General features: G+C 42.4%; 1 protein-coding gene across 1 annotated transcript in view; it reads right to left on the bottom strand.

Moving 5' to 3' along the window:
- The window catches only part of LOC115092267 (glyoxylate reductase/hydroxypyruvate reductase-like), a 154,509-nt gene that overhangs the window by 87,936 nt on the left and 44,650 nt on the right, over window positions 1–21,923 (bottom strand). The window contains exon 6 of the mRNA XM_029603014.1: window positions 11,410–11,514. Within this exon, the coding sequence (XP_029458874.1) occupies window positions 11,410–11,514 (105 nt within the window). The remainder of the gene's footprint in view (window positions 1–11,409; window positions 11,515–21,923) is intronic.

Here is a 21,923-nt window from a genome sequence, read left to right as displayed (position 1 = left end):
TCACCAGCCTATATACTAAGTGATGATATCGCTGAAAAAGGTGTGCCTTCTATCTCCATCTGCTGGTAGGTGGAGATAACCCTCTTGTCTGAACTGGTGTAGCAGGACTCAAAGAAAGAAAATTAACAGGTAAGTCCAAATTGTCCCATAGTCTTTTCAGCCAGTCTGGAGCTAAGTTTTTGTATTAGCTATCCACACTAATGCTAGTCCTAATGGGGGCCTCACTTCCTCCCCTATAATATCAACACATGTGGTTTATGGGCCCTCAATCTCTGGTCTTACTGTTTCAGTCAAAAACAAGGAGTCAGTGGGTCCCAGTCCTTCCTCCTAGTCCATCCCCAACATTCTCTCTTCTTCCTTCCCCCAAAACCAGCCTTTCCCCACTAGTCTCCAGAACCCCCTATTCTGGAGCCATATGTCAGCCCCTTCCTCAGGTATAGGCCCAAGGACAACCCTCCTTCCTCCCCACCTCACCAGAGGGTAAGTCCCTCCCAAGGTCAAACTCCCATCTGATAGAGCCTCCACACCCACCTCCCATGAAGCACTGTGCAAAACTACCTCCCACCTCCTTATCTCCCCATCTCTGTCCCCATGCAAATTTCACCATCCAAGGAGCCTCCTCCATAACAGCCCCTTCAAGGCATCCACCCTGAGGCAACTCCCAACACCCGTGAATCAGCTCTCCCCATAAAACTCCCCCAGCAAGCCCATTCCTTCTGATGTCATCCATATGAAAATGAAGACAGGAAAAAGCCTGGCTAGCACCAAAAAATGCACTGTAGAGAATGTGGTCAACTGGCACCATTTTGAATTTGGCACTGGTGAGGCAGGAGTGAGTTAGGTTCCATCCTGCCTCAGACTTCATCTGGACAGTGTCAGAAGGGGTAGGCCTTTGGGGGATAGGAAATTGTTGGGGGGAAAACTGATTCATGGCAGGAAAGAGTTATGGCTGGGGTGGGTTGCCATCTCTGAGCCCTGCCTCTGGGAGGAGTCTTCTGGGGGGATGCTGGTGCACAGTACTTCACTGGGGAGTGGATGCAGTCTCATAAGCCCCTCTCCCCAATATTCAGAGGAGAGGTCCAGCTTGGTGGGTGCACTGGTTTAGGAGGGGGAGCTAATTTGGGGGTGGGGAGAAAATCAGGGTCAATTGGCCCTTTGCCTATCAGAGGACTGGCACAGTTGGCACAGCTCAGATCAGGAGCTTATGGCAGCTGCTCTGTTTCAGAATCTGTTCAAGTGCCAAAAATACTCTGTTAAAGACACTGAGGGAAGTTATAGGCACACTAATGACTGAATGTGGGTCTCTCTGTATTCTGCGCTGACTGTCCCCTTCCCCTGACTTAGTGGCTTCCCAACTCACTAAAGGCCAGCACGCTCCCCACCTGCCACTGATCAACCGGCTTCAACACAGCCCTCCTGCTCCCACCAGCGAAAGACATGACCGCCCAACCAAACTGCTATCAGCAGACAGTCCTGATAGAGGCTGCAGTCGCCCGGCACTGCAAGCAGACCCGCCAGAGGCTGCAGTTGCCAGGCACTGCCGACTTGATCAGCCTGGCCCCAACTTCTGCCCTAAAACAGACACCACCGAGGTCTGCAGCTACCTTCTGGCTCCCCACTACGAAATCTGCCAACCCGCAGGCTACGGCCACACAGCCTGCCACAGCACAGGCAGTTGCTGTCTGGTCTGCCGGCCCCCCATCAGTGGCCGAGCTAACCAGAAGCTGACCGACCTACTGCCGTTCATATGCCGTTCAGACACTGCACAGATGCCCAAACAGCTGCGGCTGTGCAGACTGTCCCCCTCCTTAGAGATTTCTGCATACCTGTTCTAGCATGCTGGCATACTCCACACTTGAAACCTAACGCCACTTGACAACTACTGCCCAGTCTTCCAGCTCTCTCCAAAGACAGATCTAACCGCCCAGAGACAGATCTAACTGCTTAGTCACAACTCCTACCATCAACCTGCTTCAACCAGGCCTGCCAACTCCTCCACCAATAACCGATCCGGCAGCAGCCAGCAGCCACCAGGTTGATTGGTTCAACCTGTACATCCTACCAAACTACTGATTGCTCATCGGAGCAACAAGGGAACAAAGTGGGAGTGATGAGGGAGCACCGAAGAAACAACGAAGGAGCAGTAAGGAAGCACTGAAGGAGCGATGATGGAGTGACGAGTGAATGACGAGAGAGCGGCGTGGGAGCTCTGAGGGTTTAAAAAGATAGCTGAATAACCGAGAAGAAAGACTGACAAGCGAAGAACCCCCTAAACCAGGGGTCAGGAACCTTTTTGGCTGAGAGAGCCATGAACGCCACATATTTTAAAAAGTAATTCCATGAGAGCCATACAATATGTTTAAAACTAAATACAAGTAAATGTGTGCATTTTATGTAAGATCACACTTTTAAAGTACAATAAGTCTCTGAAAATATTACACCAGGCCTTAAGACACCAATACATCTCCTATTAGGAAAACGGACCAAGTCAGGCTGCTATAGAGTCCTACACAGAAACTACACGCCAGCAGAAAACCTCACCTGAATCACGTGCTGACCCTCAACTAACATAGAATAAAGAGACCAAAACGCATAACTAGAAGCATGCAGACAAAAACTGAATTGGAAACTGCAACAAGCCAGAGTCTCTGTATGCAGTGTAACAAAGGAAAAAAGAAACATCACCCATCCTTATAAAACAAATCAAGAAATATAAAATCATCAGCAGTAAAACTGTACTAACAAAAAGAACATATTTCGAAACAGCTGATGAGTGGAATATCCAATAATTAAAAACTCATATAAAAAATTTCCAGATACCAACAAAATATTTCAAAATAGCAGACACAAAGACCCAGTAATGAAAAATAATAAGGATACAAAAATTTTTTTTGCTCTGCATACCTGAGAACGTTTGATATCCAGGTGTCCTGAGATTGTTCTGAATTAGCAGGAGGAGGGGTGGTTTGCTTGGAACTTTCTCCTCTCTCAGTCACATACCAGCGGTCTCTCTCACACTGGCTCTCAATGACACATCTATACACACATGCTCTCAGTCACTCACATATACACATGCTTTTTCTCTCTCACTTATATAGGCTCTTAATTACACATTTACACACATGCTGTCTATCTTTTCACGCTTACACACACACACACAGGCTTTCAATCACATAAATACATGCTGTCTTTTTCTCTCACACACAGACTCTCATTCACATGCTTACAAACATGTCCTCTCTTTCTCTCATTTACACACAGGCTCTCAATCACATACTCACATGCTCCATCACCTAAACCAGCTCTCAATCACACACAGACACACATGCTCTCTCTTACTTATACACACAGGCTCTTAATCAAACATACACATGATCTCTCTCACACACAAAGGATCTCAATCATACACACATACTCTTTCACACAACCAGGTTTTCAATCACAAACTTACACATACAGGTTCCCAATCGTAAACTTACATTCATGCTCTCTCTCTCACAGGTAGGCTCTCAATCACAGACATACTCTCTTTCACATATACAGGCTCTCAATCATTCACATACATGCAATCTCTCACTCACACACACAGGATCTCAAACACACATGCTTGCTTGCTCATTCACTCTCTCTCTCCCCCACCCCCACCCCGAGAACTCGCGGCAGCAGCAGCCTCCTCCCAACGCTAACCTCCTTCATTTTCAGCCCTCGCGGAGGAGGAGTCCCATCGGCCACGGTTGAAGCTCTTCTTTATTTTCCTCCGAGCCGCGCTGCACAGTCTTCTTTTCGTCAGACCGACGCTGACCACACTAACGTGGTCTCTTCTTCCCGCGCACGCACCCGATGCTCACCACTTCCTCTTCCGGGCCGCGGGGGGCGGGAAGAAGAGAGTATGCCGGTGCCGCTGACTCCAGCTATTCTGCCGTGTTCCGCCCGGGCTGACAGCATTTTAAGCCCGGGTGGAGGAGGACCGGGGAGCAGCTGGGTCAGCGGGGGACTGGAAAGTGTGGCGACACACTGATTTAGTAGATTTGTCTGCGAGCCAGATGCAGCCATCAAAAGAGCCATATCTGGCTCGCGAGCCATGGGTTCCCGACCCCTGCCCTAAACAAACAGCAGGACACCTCATCTCGTAGAAGGAATAACTCAACAGGAAATGTAATAGTTTTCCAAGACTTTCCACAAACTCTAAATAACACTAAATACACTGTAATCCTCTCAAAGAAAATAGATCAAAGAAAACTAAGCCTACCCTAAGTCAAAGAAATAATGAGGATCGAATGAAAAATGACACAAAACATCATTTATTTATTTATTTGGCATTTTTTATATACCGATAACTGTTTGCACATCGTATCGGTTCACAATTAACTTGGAAATTATAGGCTAGGCCTTTACATCATAACAAACAAAACAATGAAAATAAAATGTTACACACTATGGGGCAGATTTTCAAAGCTCTACATGCGCCGAGCCTATTTTCAAAAGGCCCAGCAGTGCGCGTAAAGCCCCGGGACACTTGTAAGTCCCAGGGCTTGAAAAAAGGGAGGTCTGGGGTGTGGCGGGGCGGGGCCGGAGGCTCCAGGCACAGCGACCATTTGCTGTTGTGCAGGGGATCGCAGGCCGGCCATTGGCCGGCACGCGCAACTTATAAAATAAAGGTTAGGGGGGGTTTAGGTAGGGTTGGGGGGCAGGTTAGGGAGGAGAAGGTGGGGGGGGGGGGCGGGGCGGAAGTAAAGTTCCCTCCGAGGCTGCTCCGATTTCGCGCATGTTATAAAATCGGGCATAGATTTGTGCGCGCCGGGTTTTGCACAAATATTCATCCACACGTATGTATTAAAATCCCAACGGATGAATCTTAAAAAAACCAAAAAAACAAAGCCTACTTATCCCAATATTGTACCCTTACCAACAAAACAAAAAAAGAATACTATGCAAAACAAATCCATGGGGTTTTATTCAGTTCAAAACTATTATTCAAAACAGTGAAAAATCTAATAAAAGATCCCTTGTCAAATAAGCCAAAGAACACTAACCTCTCTAAAAAAAAATTGCAATGAATACGCAGTCGCCTTACGAACGAAAGAAATAAACTGAAAAAACAACTCGACCTTAACTACAAACATAAACCAACTGATGATACAATAAATTCTACAGAAGAAACAAACAATAAAAATACATGGACTTCTTTTGAAATAATATAAAAAATGGAGATAAATAGAATAATCAATAAATTAAAACCCTCCATGCATCCAAATGACCCGATACCTGCCAATTCCCTAAAACAAACTAACCAAATAATTACACCACCAATCACAAACCTAATCAACTTGTCACTACCAAAGACTAAAACAAGCAATCATAAAACCAACATTAAAAAATAAAGATGGGAGAGTAGATGACTGCCATTTTTATAGACCGATATCAAATCTATCGTTCCTGGCAAAAATATTCGAAAAAACAGTTCTCAACCAAGTAGTCTCTATCATTCTCAGCTTGTCCCCCCAAGTGTCTTTTCCTCACCAACCTGACCTATTAGTGTCCCTCTCTCCTCAGTCTGACCCACCAGTTTTTCTTCCCTCCAGTTTGTCTCTCCTGTCTCTCAGCCTTTCATCACCATTCTCTCTTCCCCTCTCAAATCTGTAACAGCCAGTGTCTCTCTCTTTCTCTCTTCTTCCCCAAGTCTGATCCATCAGTATCTCTCTCTCTCTCTCCTATGTCTGACCCTCTAGTCATAAGAACTTAGAAATTGTAATAATTGGTCAGACCAAGGGTCCATCAAGCCCAGTATCCTGTTTCCAATAGTTGCCGGTCCAGATCACAAGTACCTGGCAGGATCACAAACAGTAGATAAATCCATGTTGCTAATACCCAAGGATAAGTAATGGTTTTCTCTATCTGCTTGATTATAGTTTATGGATTCTTCCTCCAGGAACTTATCCAAACCTTTTTTAAACCCAGCTATGCTAGCTATCTTTGCCAGATCCTCTGGCAATGAATTCTAGAGCTTAATTGTGCACGGAATGAAAAAAAAATGCTCTCTGATTTGTTTTAAATGTACTACTTTCTAACTTCATGGAGTTTCCCTTAAGTTTTGTATTGTTTTGAAAGAGTAAATAACCAATTAATATTTACCTCTTCTATTCCACTCATGATTTTATAGACCTCTATCATAACTCCATTCAGCTATCTCTTGTCCAAGCTGAACAGCCCTATCCTCTTTAGCCTTTCCTCATAGGGGATTCATTCCATCTCCTTTATCATTATGGTTGCCCTTTTCTGTATCTTTTCAGCTACATGTTTTCAGCTACATGTTTATTATCCCCTTCAAAAAATGTAGCAGATTGGTGAGGCAAGACTTCCCTTGGGTAAATCCATGCTGTTTGTCCCATTAAACCATGTCTTTCTATATATTCTGTAATTTTATTCTTTAGAATAGTTTCCATGATTTTTCCCGGCACTAATGTCAGGCTCACCGATCTATAGTTTCCTGAATTACCCTGGAACTCTTTCTAAAGATAGATGTCACATTGGCCACCCTCCAAACTCCAGGTATAATAGACGATTTTAATAATAGGTTACAAATTACTAATATTAGATCTATAATTTCATATTTTTAGTTCTTTCAGAACGCTGAGGTGTAAACTATCTGGTCCACATGATTTGCTATTCTTTAGTTTGTCAATCTGCTCTATTAAATCATCCAAGTTTACTGTGATTTGTTTCAGTACTTCCAAATCATCATCCTTTCTCTCCCCTTAGCTTGTCCCTTCTCTCCCCAGTCTGACCCACCAGCCAGCCATACCCATTAGTGTGTGTATCACTCTCCCCCCACCATATCCACCAAAGTATCTCTCCTTTTTGCCTTCTCCATCCTTTCCACAGCACGGGGTGGGCAGCTAGGAAACTGCAAAATGCAGCAGGATACATACAATATCAGTCCTGAGGCAACATGGGTCACACAGGAAGGACACAGCATCTGGTCAGAGGCAGCAACATTCAGCTTTCTATCTCTCACATCCCCTTCCAGCTCTCCCATTCCTACTGCCCTTCTTCTCCCATTCTTTCACCAGCCCTTCTCATCCCTGTTTATCTCTCACTCTTTCCCTACCCTTTAGCTCCCCTATGTCATCTCACTCCCCACTTAGACCCCCCCAACCAATCCCCAACTCCATTTGCTCCCAAGTTTAGTTTACTTTTGATTAACCACCTTTCTTATAAATCAAAGTTCCCACTCTCTCCTCCCATTCCCTAGTCCTTGCTCTCCCAAATCTTCACTTAATCTCCCAGTCTTGTTCTCTCTCCAGCTCAATCTCTGAGTCTCTACTCTCTCCCCATCACATAAGTGTCATGGCAAGTTGCCACGGCACTCTCTTCCCCTCCTACCATGCATCACCCTCCATCTCCAGTTCTTGAGAACTCACTTTCTCCTCCTGCCTGCCTTCTTTCTAAGCCTCCTATCTCTCTCTCTTGCACCCCCAAGGTGGTGGTGGTAGTCATGTGCTTCTAACCTTTTCCTCCTGCTTGGATCAAACAACTGATCTGAAACACACAGGAGGGAGAGAATTCAGCTACAGGAGAAGCAGGTGCATTGTCAGTCTCACTCTCCTGGAGAGGATACCAACTGAGGGCTTCACATCTATCAAAGGCTGAGTTATTGAAGTTCTGAGAGGCGAGGTTTTTTTTTTTTTTTACTGGTGTTTGCTGATTTTATTTTGTATTATTATAGTTTATGTTATTTTATTGTTCTTTGAATATGATTTTCATTTTTAATTTGGTTTTATCTGCTTTCTTATATTTTGTCATATGGTTTTTTATTAATTTTATATTAAAATTGTGAACTTGTATGATTGATAACAGAATATCAGAATACAAAATAATATAAATAAATAATATAAATCTTCAAGGAGCTGGTAGCCCGCCTTTGGGAGCAACCCATCTCGGTGCCAGTGGTGAACTGGAAGACGGATGCAGTTTACCTAGTCCAGCCTACCACCGGTTTCAAGCGCCATCAGCTCCCCCACCAATCGTTGGTGGTAGAGTCAGCCTTGAAGAAGGCAAAGAGGATCCATACCCATGCCTCGGCTCCCCCAGGATGGGAGCATAGGGCTCTCGATTCCCTTGGTCGCCGGGTGTTTCAGGGCGCAATGTTAACTGACCGAATTGCTTGCTACCAATTGTACATGGGGCAATACTCCAGGAACCTGTGGAAACAGGCCCTTGAATCTAGTGAATGCCTACCACAGCAATTCCCTATCAAAAATTATCGAATCCTCGGTATTATACCAGTTAAGAGAATACTTATCAGACTATGACATCTTACACCCAAACCAACATGGGTTTAGAAAGGGTTACTCTACAGAAACCCTTCTCCTCTCTACATTTGATACTTATATAAGAGGATTCGATTCCAATATAGATTATTTGTTAGTCTTGCTGGATATATCCGCAGCGTTTGACATGCTTGATCATAAAATTCTCCTATCCAGACTTCAAAAGATAGGTTTACAAAGCACAGTATTAAACAGGTTTGAGAGTTACTTTTCAGATCGTTGTTGGCAAGTAAACTTTAAAGGTAAATTGTCACAAATGTATACACAAAATACAGGGGTTCCACAGGGGTCCTCACTGTCACCAGTGTTGTTCAATATATATCTCCTCCCACTGTGCCAAATACTATCAGCCTTGGATGTTCAGTTTAGAATTTATGCGGATGACATACAACTGTACATTCCTTATAAAACATCTTGGACAAAGACCATCTCATTATGTAATTTGTATGTAAAGACAATTGAGCAATGGTTAAGTCATAGTAGGCTTAAACTTAATTCAAAAAAAACGGAATTCCTTTTGTTAAGTGTGATTGAGAATCCTATTAATTGTCCACCTTCCTCAATCACACTAGGTACAGAGGTGATCGAGATAAAAAGAGTGGTTCGTAATTTGGGATTACAATTAGATACCAATTTATCTTTAACACATCACATTTCACATCTGACCAAGACCTCATTTTTCAAACTACAGACAATAAAAAGATTAAAGCCACTACTACTTAAATCAGACTTTCAAACGGTTATTCAATCTATCATCTTCTCCGGTTTAGATTATTGTAACAGCCTCTTTTTGGGCCTGTCGGATTCTATTTTAAGACCTTTGCAGCAAATTCAGAACTCTGCTGCCCGTTTATTAACAGGAGCATCCATGAGACATCATATCTCTCCCATCCTGTATGGGTTACATTGGTTGCCCATCAAGTTTAGGGTGAAATACAAAATCTTGTCATTAATTCATACGTTAATATACGATCCGGACTCAACTTGGCTTTGCACCTCATTGCGGTTATATAAGCCTACTAGAAATCTTAGATCTACTTCTAAGTATCTGCTTGAGGTGCCCACAGTCAGATTGGCTAGGCTAAATATAACAAGAGAGAGAGCCTTTTCAGTGGCGGGACCCATCCTTTGGAACTCGATTCCAAATTCCCTGAGATCAATTATGGACCACAAGGAATTCAAGAAGGCTCTAAAAACCTATCTATTTAAAATAGCTTATGCAGGAATTGAGGAAGTGAATACCTCTCCTCAAAGCTCCTTATAATATCAGTATCGGTTTATGATACATATCTGGAGCTTAATAGACTATTTGTTGCTAACTACATGATAATGAGAACCTTGATTTCGTAATTCTTCTTAAATTTCTGACTTTTCTTGTTTTGTTAAAAAAAAAATTTTCTTTCTAGTTAAGTCATGCAGAGTGTTAGGGATTATAATTATACAATGTATTTTTTTTCAATCTTTACTATTTCCTATTTATTTATTATGTTTTTTATTTTCTTTGGTATTATTATTATTTTATCTTTTATAATTTGAAGTTGTGAACCGTTTTGGTCGGATACCCTCCGTGAAAATCGGTATATAAAATGTTTTAAATAAATAAATAAATAAATAAATAAATTTCCATAAAGTTGTTCAGCAGGGCCTGGAGAGCGATAAGCATGAAGTTTACTCTGCTTATGACAACTTCGAGACAGACATGAGAACCACCACGGCAGGCATCGGGGCCCGGCAGGCAGCGTGGCTACTCATCTCAGACTTATGCCCTGAAATCCAGGACCACCTGGCTGACTTGCCATGCATGGGGAAAAATCTCTTTGGAGACAGAATCTAGGAAGCGGTGGCCCAACTGAAGGACTGTCAAGAGACACTTCAGCAATTGTCAGCTAGTACCTCTGATATCCAGCCACCCATGAAGCCCCCTCGGCAATATCCGAAGAGGCCCTTCCACCTGCCAAGTAAATACTACCCTTTTGGTTCTGAGGGCCAGAGCTCAATAACCTCCTCCCAGACTGAGGCCCAGGCAGCCTCAGGCACCCCGAGTAACCACAGTTCCACCACAGAACCCCTCCATGGGATTTTGACTGGCGGCCAGGGAGCTTGAGCCAGCCCTTACCGCAGGGCACTGACCTCCTGGTCGGGGGTTGGCTCCAGTTATGTGCGGACTGATGGACCTCCATAACTTTGGACCTCTGGGTCCTATCCATTGTGCGCCAGTGCTACAGGTTGCACTTCCAGTGAGTTCCACCTCGTTTGCCTCCATGTCCCCAGTGGAGGGACAAGGAAGGTCATACAACATATATAATTTGAACAAAAGAAAAATGTGATCAAGATTTAAAATTTAAAATTTGAGTGCAACAGTTACCTTATGATTGCATACTTTTAATTATGTTTACATGAGGATAAAAAATTTAATTAATTTCAAATTGTCTTTGTTCCTATCAAATACATGTGTTATGTTGTCTCGCCTCCTCACACTGTGACACTCTGTGTATGTATACAGAATTGCTTTTGATTGTATGGATTTTTAAATTTAATTTATTTACTGGGTTGATTTAATCCTTTTTATAATTTGTTTTTAATTTGTTCTTAACTATGTTAATATACATGTAAATAAATGTTTAATTATTACTTTTTACAGTCCCTGATGCAGCCGAAAAGGTGAAATTCGGCCAGAGTTGGGTGTTACTGAATTCAATACATTTTTTTTCCAAGGCATTGGTCTTGCTTTTGTTTTTCACATCAGTGGCTACCCTAGACCAACTTCCGGTTACTACAAATATGACATCAGAATCGAAACCTACATAAAGTTATTTTACATTTGTTACACCATGTTAGGCATAGTTATGTAGGTTTCGATTGTGGTGTCATTCTCCATTTCCTGGCAGAATTTAATTTTAGGATTATTTAGACAAAACACATAGTAGCAAGTCCACACAGGGCTTGAAGAAGTACAAATTTTAAACTTGTAAGAAGTGGCAAGATTCATCAAGACTTTTTTGTGCTTTTTTTTTTGAATTTTTGGAATGTGGCTGTTTGCTTAATGCTGTCTAACTATAGTGAAAAGTGATCTTCTCACCAAACTCTGCTGAGATTGTGGCAGCCACCTCGGGTCTGGGGCCGATATCGGCATACAGGAACTTCTTAACTCCAAATGGCTTCAAACGCTTTGCAATGGCCGCTCCTAGAAGTTGAAACAATACCAGTGAGCATCATTTGCTTCTGTAAGGACACTAGAATAACAACTACATTATTGTTACAGCCTAGTACTGTGTATACATCAATGTGAACAGTACAGAGAAAGAACAATGAATGTATGAAAAGAGGGGACATAAAATAAAACAATACATAATTGGTTAAGGTATCTGTGTTTGTGTCAACATCCATGAACGAAGAGTTTTGAATGCAGGCTTATAACCATATGACTATATGAAATATTTAGCACTTGCTTATTGAAAGCTTGGTTTAAACATAATTAACTAGTGTTAATGAAATTTTGCTCCTACAGTTAAAGAAAAATTCATGTTGAAAATTCGTCTCAGTCTGTGCTAATTGGTGCATACATTGAAAGCATTTCCCCATTTTAAACTGTCCTTGAAAAAGGACTAAGACTACCAAGTTTGTTTTGTACAGGTCACCAAATGACACTAGGATGTAATGATTTTTAATTAGGACTTGGATCAAATTTCAGTCCATGGCCCAGAGGTAAAGGACTTTGTATTCCTGTGTGAATCCACCAAGCTATGCCCTTGTTACATGCTTAACAACTCTGACTGTTTGTTTTTTTCAAACCTAATGAGTAGAATTCCTACTAAATCAGGCCCATACATCTTAAGAACTTTTGAGGTTTTGTGGGAACATCCAACATGATGGTTGATAAAATCCATCCCCTCTACTTGAAATTATAGCAACTCTGCCTACAGACTTGACTTAACATAAACCATTATTGCAGGTGACTTTAATATTTATTTTGATTCTGATACTCCACACTCCTCTGCATCTGCCTTACTTGATGCTATGAAAGGTCTTGGATGGGAATAACTTGTTACAACTCCAACACATAAATTTGGTCACACTTTGGATCTGATCTTTTGTAACCCTGATTAAGAACATAAGAACATAAGAAATTGCCATGCTGGGTCAGACCAAGGGTCCTCAAGCCCAGCATCCTGTTTCCAACAGAGGCCAAACCAGGCCACAAGAACCTGGCAATTACCCAAACACCAAGAAGATCCCATGCTACTGATGCAATTAATAGCAGTGGCTATTCCCTAAGTAAACTTGATTAATAGCCGTTAATGGACTTCTCCTCCAAGAACTTATCCAAACCTTTTTTGAACCCAGCTACACTAACTGCACTAACCACATCCTCTGGCAACAAATTCCAGAGCTTTATTATGCGAATATGCGTTGAGTGAAAAAGAATTTTCTCCGATTAGTCTTAAATGTGCTACTTGCTAACTTCATGGAATGCCCCCTAGTCCTTCTATTATTCGAAAGTGTAAATAACCGAGTCACATCTACTCGTTCAAGACCTCTCATGATCTTAAAGACCTCTATCATATCCCCCCCTCAGCCGTCTCTTCTCCAAGCTGAAAAGCCCTAACCTCTTCAGCCTTTCCTCATAGGGGAGCTGTTCCATCCCCTTTATCATTTTGGTTGCCCTTCTCTGTACCTTCTCCATTGCAACTATATCTTTTTTGAGATACGGCGACCAGAATTGTACACAATATTCATGGTGCGGTCTCACCATGGAGCGATACAGAGGCATTATGACATTTTCTGTTTTATTAACCATTCCCTTCCTAATAATTCCTAACATTCTGTTTGCTTTTTTAACTGCTGCAGCACACTGAGCCGACGATTTCAACGTATTATCTACTATGACGCCTAGATCTCTTTCTTGGGTGGTAGCTCCTAATATGGAACCTAACATTGTGTAACTACAGCAAGGGTTATTTTTCCCTATATGCAACACCTTGCACTTGTCCACATTAAATTTCATCTGCCATTTGGATGCACAATCTTCCAATCTCTCCATGCTGCATCTGGAATAAAGTTTGTGCACACTACTGCAGATAAAATGTATTACATCAGCCTGTAAGGGAAGAGATACATGCAGCCTAGAGAAATAGGTGTGACAGCAAAGAAGGAGATGGGGAAGGGTCCTTAACCTCTGGTTTTAAGATCATTTGGTTTCTAATATTCTGAACACATAGGATGTACCAGCAGCATTCAAACTTTGGGATGCATGCCTGAATTACTAAATGGCAATAGCTGAATAATTTGGAAACTGATCCAGCTAAGAGTTGGAAAAAACCCCTGCCCCGTGTGAGGCAGAGGTACATAAGTTACCTTCTACTATGATTTCATCATATCCCGTACCCTGGTCTGACCACCAGATTATTCAGTTAAATACTAGTCTAGAAACCAAAAATACTATTAACGTTACCAATAATGAACAGATTTGTACATTCAAACAAAAGAAAATTAATCTAGATTACTTTTCGGAAGCCCTTGCACTTCACATACCCCCCACAGTCGATATGGACATAAATTCCACTGTGTTATCATGGAACCAAGCAACCAATAATACCTTAGACTCCCTTGCCCCTTTCATACAATACACAGCTAAACCAAAACCTTTGGCATTTGGTACTCTACCTCACTTCATTCGCTAAGGACTACACTAAGGCGTCTTGAATGCAATTGGAGAAAACATAAGACTATTTCCGCAAAAAACTCTTTTTTCTGCTGTTTGAGGAAATACAGAAGGGAAATTAACACTGCCAAAAAGAACTTCTTCTCAGGCAAAATCAATGCTGCAAATGGAAATTCTTCCATTTTATTTAACATAATGAAAAACCTAACAACAATGTAAGTATTGCCAAATTCAAATGTTGACAACGTTCTATGTAATCAAATTGCTATGCATTTTAAAAATAAAATTCTGAATATTTCCAATTTTTTTTAACTCTTCCTTATCCGGATGACACCTCACACTCAGTAGACTGTACATGGTCAAATTTCTCTGCTGTAAATGCAGCTACCATTTTCATGTGTATTACATAAGATCAAAATGTCATCATCCCTATTTAATCCCTGTCATGGTCAATACCTGAAAGCCTCATCTGACCTGACAAGTGATTTCTTTCACAACTCATAAATAAATCACTTTCTTCAGGAGATTGTCCAGTTCTCTTTAAACAAACTTCGATTTTTGCCTATTCCAAAGAAAAAAATGAAGATTTCACAAATCGCAACAATCTACATCCAATAGCCTCTCTCACTACTTTAGCAAAAATAACAGAATCACAAACTACTTGAATGATAATGTTCTTCTTTATCCCAATCAACATGGGTTCCGAAAAGGCCATAGTACTGAAACATTACTATTATCCTCACTTGATACAATAATCAGAGGCTTTGATGCCAATACCGATTAGATCTTGGTGTTATTAGATATTTCAGCTGATTTCGATACTTTAGATCATTTAGTTTTGCTCTCAAGGTTTCAATCTATTGGTGTAACAGACATAGTAGTTAACTGGTTTTGATCTTTTCTAACAAATCGTTCTTATCACATAAACATTGGTTCTCACTCATCCGACTGGTTTACAATCTCCTCAGGCGTACCACAAGGACCTGTTCTTTCTGCCATCCTCTTCAATATTTATCTGTTACCTTTATGTCACCTGTTAAACAACCTAGGCATCCAATTCAAGATCCACACAAATGACATTCAGTTTTTCATTCCATACTCTTTGTCGTGGTCCAATATCCTTTCTACTGTATGTCTATACATTAAAACAATTAATAGCTGGCTCTCACATAATCGCCTTAATACCGCAAAGACTGAAATTCTTCATCTATTCTCAATTCCTCAATCCACTTGTAGTCTCCCGACTCAACTCAACTTAGATGGTACCTTAATTCCAATAGTGTCCAAAGCACGAAATTTAGGTTTTATACTGGACTCTAGTCTATCTATGTCTCATCACATTTCCAATATTGTGAAAAATTCCTTTTTCAAACTCCTTATGCTGAAACGTTTTTGCCCTTTACTGTATCCAGACAACTTTCTCACAATATTACAATCCTTAATCTTCAGTGGTCTTTGTTGCATATCCCGGCTGTGGCAGGCCCGTGGCCGGCTCTACTCGCCCCCGATGCCCAGGTCCCGGACCTGGCCCTTCCTCTTTGGCAGCTGTAGGCAGTTGCCTATGCGCTCGTGCTCCTGCTATACTACCAGGTTCTTCTGGCAGCTCCGCGGCCTCCTCCGGTCCCAGTAAGGTCTCCCAAAGTGCATCGAGGGGAGACACTGCCACCACATAGTTTCAGTCTGTCTGCCTTAGGCACACATGCGTTCCCCAACTTTAAAGGGGCCACGTCGGGAAACCTTCCTGTGGCCCCGGATGATGATGTCTCTGGGCCCTGCTACTTAAGGCAGGCTCTGCCATCTAGTCTTTGTTTTGGCAACAGGTCTCCACACTTTCAGTCATGTGCCTAGTTGCTGCTTGTTCCTGTTCCTGTTCCTGTACCTGTCCTAGTTCCAGTCCTGCTTTCTTGTTCCAGTCCTTGTGCTTCAGTTCCAGCTTTCTGTTTCCAGATTCCCTTTGGACAGATTCCTTGGCTTAACCTTCACTTGTTCCTGACCATGATTTGGATGGATTCTCTGGCTTGACCCTCGCTTGTTCCTGACCTGGATGGATTCTCTGGCTGTGACCCTTGCTTGTTCCTGACCATGCCTTGGACAGATTCCCTAGCTTTGACTCCAGCTTGTACCTGATCTTGTCTCCAGCCACCTGCCCTGACTCCAGCTTGTACCTGACCTTGTTTCCAGCCACCTGCCCTGATTCCAGCTTGTACCTGACTTTGCCTCCAGCGGATAATTTGAACTTGGCCTTTCTTAGGCTTTTGCCTACTTACAAGCCTGGACTTAACGTGTTCCTGACTCCTAGCCTGCTTCAGCCTCTCTGGGCTTCTGGTTCCAGGCCCTGTCTTGAACCAAGCTCCATTGGAGCTTGTGTCTCCACTGCTTTCTGGCTCCCTACCTTGAGCATCCTCCACGGGATCATCCACACGGAGGCCCACCTAAGACCAGCCGGCCCTGGTACCCAAGGGCTCAACCTGGGGGGAACGAGGGCTGGTATTGGTGAAGATCCATTTGGCCTCTGCTTCCCATTCTGCTCTACCTCCTGACGGTGGGGACCCGTGGGGGCTTCCCCATGGGTAGCGTCAACTCCATCTCGGGCTAAGGGTCCAACTCTGCAACAGTCTTGACTACTGTAATGTACTCCTGATCGGATTACATGATAACGCTATCCGCCCCTTACAACTGGTGCAAAATTCTGCAGCTTGTATTCTGACTGGCACTTCTCGCAGGGATCATATTTCTCCTATTCTATATATTTACACTGGTTACCTATTAATTACAGAATAAGATATAAAATCCTCTCCATTATACATAACCTGATATATAATGATGCTTCTACATGGCATTGTACTCAACTTTGAATCTATCAACCCAATAGGAATTTACGCTCTATGCATAAAAACTTACTGCAAATCCCCACAATTAGAGTAGCCAGATTAGATATCACCAGAAGATGTGCCTTTTCTGTCGCTGGCCCCCAAATCTGGAATGCAATTTCTGACAATTTGAGGCAGATTACTAACCACAAAGACTTTAAAAAGAATCTTAAAACCTTTCTTTTTATGAGTGATTTGATGCTACTTCTGCCTCTTAAATTTGGCTTCTAATACACCCCTTTCGACACTTAAAATAAGCATCATCCCCATTACCACCTTTTTTCGGCAAAGTGATTTTGTATATGTTTTTCATTAGTTTGTCAATAGTTCAAGCTCATTGTGTTTTTATTCATGCTCTTGTTTTAATGTTATTTTATACCTTTTAATTATGTATGTTAGTTTATTATGTAAATCGCTTTGACCACCAAACAGTGTAATAGCAGCATATTAATAATTTTAATTAAAAATAAATAAATAAAGGCTGTAAGGACCATCTCATCTGCCCTATTTCCTATCTATTCCAATATTACTAAACTCCAAGCTTTTTTCCATTCATAACTACAAATCACTTGTGTTTATCACATGCGTCCTTCATTCTGTAACAGGTGGGTCAGCCTTTCTGTGAAGTCCTCGGAGTCCATCCTGTTTTAGAATTCCAAGTTCCAAGTCAAGTCTTGAGTCATGTTCCTAGTTCCAGGCTCGTGGAGCTTGTCCAGCCAGAGGATTTCCATGTTCCTTGTTCCAAGCCATGTTCCTCATTCCAAGTGATATCCTGACTCCTGTCCTTGTTTGAGTCTCAGACATGATTCTGTCCTGCTCCCCATGTGGTCTGGTTATGTAGGGCACGCTGCAGGACAGCGTGGTCTGTGACCTGACCTGACCCTCCACACTGGTGTTCTTCATTCTGAATTGATCACCCTGTACATCCTACCTAGAGCAGTCAATCCTATTGTTCTGGATCTCCCTTAATTACAAATACAAATCAACCCATCACTGATTGTTCCACACTGGAACTGGCCCACTGGGGCCTGACCTGCTTTTCCTCCTGTCTTGCCTCTGTCACGCCTCATGCTCTCATCATGATTGCTGCTGCCCAGCCGGGGCTGCCACCCCAATATGCGGAATATTTGGACGTGTTCTTCAAACAGCAGGCTAAGACTTTACCTCCTCCCCACTCCTACGACTGCGAGATTGAGTTCCTCCCAGGCAAGGACCCTTCATGAAGCAGGGTGTATCCACTCTCAGGACCAGAAACTAAGGCTATGAGTGATTGCATCCAAGAAAATCTTTCCAGAGGCTTTAATCCTCAGCTGCTGGAGCAGGGTTCTTCTCTGTAGCAAAAACTATGGAACTCTGCAACACTGCATAGACTACAGAGGCTTGAAATCTGTCACCAAAAAGGACCGCTACCCCTTGCCATTGATATTCAAGCTGTTTAACCGACTATAGTGAGCCTGAATTTTCACCAAGTTGGACCTTCGGGGTGTATACAACCTCATCTGAATCAAGCATGGAGACAAATGGAAGACCGCCTTTAATACTAGGGATGGACATTGCGAATATTTAATTATGCCCTTTGACCTGTGCAATGCCCTGGCAGTCTTTCAAAAATTGGTGAACAATATTTTCCGGGATCTTTTATACTCTTCCATTGTGGTGTACTTAGATGACATCCTCATCTTTTGTTGCTCTCTGTCTACTCACAGGTCCCAGGTAAAACTGATTCTTCAGCGCTTACGTGAAAATCATCTATACACCAAACTGGAAAAATGCCTTTTTGAGCATGAGAGCCTGCCCTTCCTGGGGTACTTCATCTCCAGTATCGTACTCAGCATGGATCCCGCAAAACAGAAGGCCATCCTGGAATGGCACTAGCCAGTCGGTTTGCGAGCACTACAAAGATTTCTCGGATTTGCAAATTGCTATCAGCAGTTTATCTGTGGATACTCCATGCTGGCCACTCCACTCACAGCTTTAACCTGAAAGGGAGAAAATACTAGAAATTGGCCACTAGAAGTGGTCGATGCTTTCCAGAAGCTCAAACAAGCCTTCACTCAAGGACCTTGTCTCCAGCACCCAGACATATCCCGTCCTTTTGTACTCAAAGTAGATGCCTCTTCCTTTGGGGCTGGGGCTGTCTTCAGTCAGCACATCACAGAAGGTAAACTTATTCCTTGTTCATTTTTCTCTTGAAAATTTTCTCTGGCTGATAAAAACTACATCAGAGCCAGAGAACCTCTGGGCATCAATGTCACTCTGGAAGAGTGGCAACCTCTCTTGAAGGGCTTTCAACACAAAATTACCATCTACACAGATCATAAAAACCTAGAATACCTTCCACAGGCTCAGTGCCTCAATGGGCTCAGAAGGCCCATTGAACTCTCTTCTTCTCTTGATTTGATTTTGAACTTCGCCACCAACTTGCCGAGAAGAATCACTGAGCCGATGTTTTATCCCATTCCTTCCTAATGGAGGGATGGGATAAAACTTTGTCAAACTTTGTCAAACACCTGGTGAAAACTTTGTCAAACGCCTGGTGAAAACTCAGGCGTTTGACAAAGTTCCTCATGAGAGGCTTCTACGAAAAGTAAAAAGTCATGGGATAGGTGGCGATGTCCTTTCGTGGATTGCAAACTGGCTAAAAGACAGGAAACAGAGAGTAGGATTAAATGGACAATTTTCTCAGTGGAAGGGAGTGGGCAGTGGAGTGCCTCAGGGATCTGTTTTGGGACCCTTACTTTTCAATATATTTATAAATGATCTGGAAAGAAATACGACGGGTGAGATAAGAACATAAGAACATAAGAAATTGCCATGCTGGGTCAGACCAAGGGTCCATCAAGCCCAGCATCCTGTTTCCAACAGAGGCCAAACCAGGACACAAGAACCTGGCAATTACCCAAACACCTAGAAGATCCCATGCTACTGATGCAATTCATAGCAGTGGCTATTCCCTAAGTAAACTTGATTAATAGCAGTTAATGGACTTCTCTTCCAAGAACTTATCCAAACCTTTTTTGAACCCAGCTACACTAACTGCACTAACCACATCCTCTGGCAACAAATTCCAGAGATTTATTGTGCGTTGAGTGAAAAAGAATTTTCTCCGATTAGTCTTAAATGTGCTACTTGCTAACTTCATGGAATGCCCCCTAGTCCTTCTATTATTCGAAAGTGTAAATAACCGAGTCACATCTACTCGTTCAAGACCTCTCATGATCTTAAAGACCTCTATGATATCCCCCCTCAGCCGTCTCTTCTCCAAGCTGAAAAGCCCTAACCTCTTCAGCCTTTCCTCATAGGGGAGCTGTTCCATCCTCTTTATCATTTTGGTTACCCTTCTCTGTACCTTCTCCATTGCAACTATATCTTTTTTGAGATATGGCGACCAGAATTGTACACAGTATTCAAGGTGTGGTCTCACCATGGAGCGATATAGAGGCATTATGACATTTTCCGTTTTATTAACCATTCCCTTCCTAATAATTCCTAACATTTTATTTGCTTTTTTGACTGCTGCAGCACACTGAGCCGACGATTTCAATGTATTATCTACTATGACGCCTAGATCTCTTTCTTGGGTGGTAGCTCCTAATATGGAACCTAACATCGTGTAACTACAGCAAGGGTTATTTTTCCCTATATGCAACACCTTGCACTTGTCCACATTAAATTTCATCTGCCATTTGGATGCCCAATCTTCCAGTCTTGCAAGGTCCTCCTGTAATGTATCACAGTCTGCTTGTGATTTAACTACTCTGAATAATTTTGTATCATCCGCAAATTTGATAACGTCACTCATCGTATTCCTTTCCAGATCATTGATATATATATTGAAAAGCACCGGTCCAAGTACAGATCCCTGAGGCACTCCACTGTTTACCCTTTTCCACTGAGAAAATTGACCATTTAGTCCTACTCTCTGTTTCCTGTCTTTTAACCAGTTTGTAATCCACGAAAGGACATCGCCTCCTATCCCATGACTTTTTAGTTTTCGTAGAAGCCTCAGATTTGCAGATGATACACAATTGTTCAGAGTAGTTAAATCACAAGCAGATTGTAATAAATTGCAGGAAGACATTGTGAGACTGGAAAATTGGGCATCAAAATGGCAGATGAAATTTAATGTGGAAAAGTGTAAGGTGATGCATATAGGGAAAAATAACCCATGCTATAGTTACACAATGTTAGGTTCCATATTAGGTGCTACAACCCAAGAAAGAGATCTAGGCGTCACAGTGGATAATACATTGAAATCGTCGGTTCAGTGTGCTGCGGCAGTCAAAAAAGCAAACAGAATGTTGGGAATTATTAGAAAGGGAATGGTGAATAAAACGGAAAATGTCATAATGCCACTGTATCGCTCCATGGTGAGACCGCACCTTGAATACTGTGTACAATTCTGGTCGCCGCATCTCAAAAAAGATATAATTGCGATGGAGAAGGTACAGAGAAGGGCTACCAAAATGATAAGGGGAATGGAACAGCTCCCCTATGAGGAAAGACTAAAGAGGTTAGGACTTTTCAGCTTGGAGAAGAGACGGCTGAGGGGGGATATGATAGAGGTGTTTAAAATCATGAGAGGTCTAGAACGGGTAGATGTGAATCGGTTATTTACTCTTTCGGATAATAGAAAGACTAGGGGGCACTCCATGAAGTTAGCATGTGGCACATTTAAAACTAATCGGAGAAAGTTCTTTTTCATTCAACGCACAATTAAACTCTGGAATTTGTTGCCAGAGGATGTGGTTAGTGCAGTTAGTATAGCTGTGTTTAAAAAAGGATTGGATAAGTTCTTGGAGGAGAAGTCAATTTCCTGCGATTAATTAAGCTGACTTAGAAAATAGCCACTGCTATTACTAGCAATGCTAACATGGAATAGACTTAGTTTTTGGGTACTTGCCAGGTTCTTTTGGCCTGGATTGGCCACTGTTGGAAACAGGATGCTGGGCTTGATGGACCCTTGGTCTGACTCAGTATGGCATATTCTTATGTTCTTATGACATATCATCAAGCCAGCTATGATCCTCCTGGCCTCATTCCGGCAGGGAAGTCTGTTGT

Source organism: Rhinatrema bivittatum, chromosome 1 (assembly GCF_901001135.1).
Source record: "Rhinatrema bivittatum chromosome 1, aRhiBiv1.1, whole genome shotgun sequence".
Taxonomy (NCBI): domain Eukaryota; kingdom Metazoa; phylum Chordata; class Amphibia; order Gymnophiona; family Rhinatrematidae; genus Rhinatrema; species Rhinatrema bivittatum.
The sequence above is the reverse complement of the archived record's forward strand: the minus strand, read 5'-3'. Positions and strand labels throughout refer to the sequence as shown.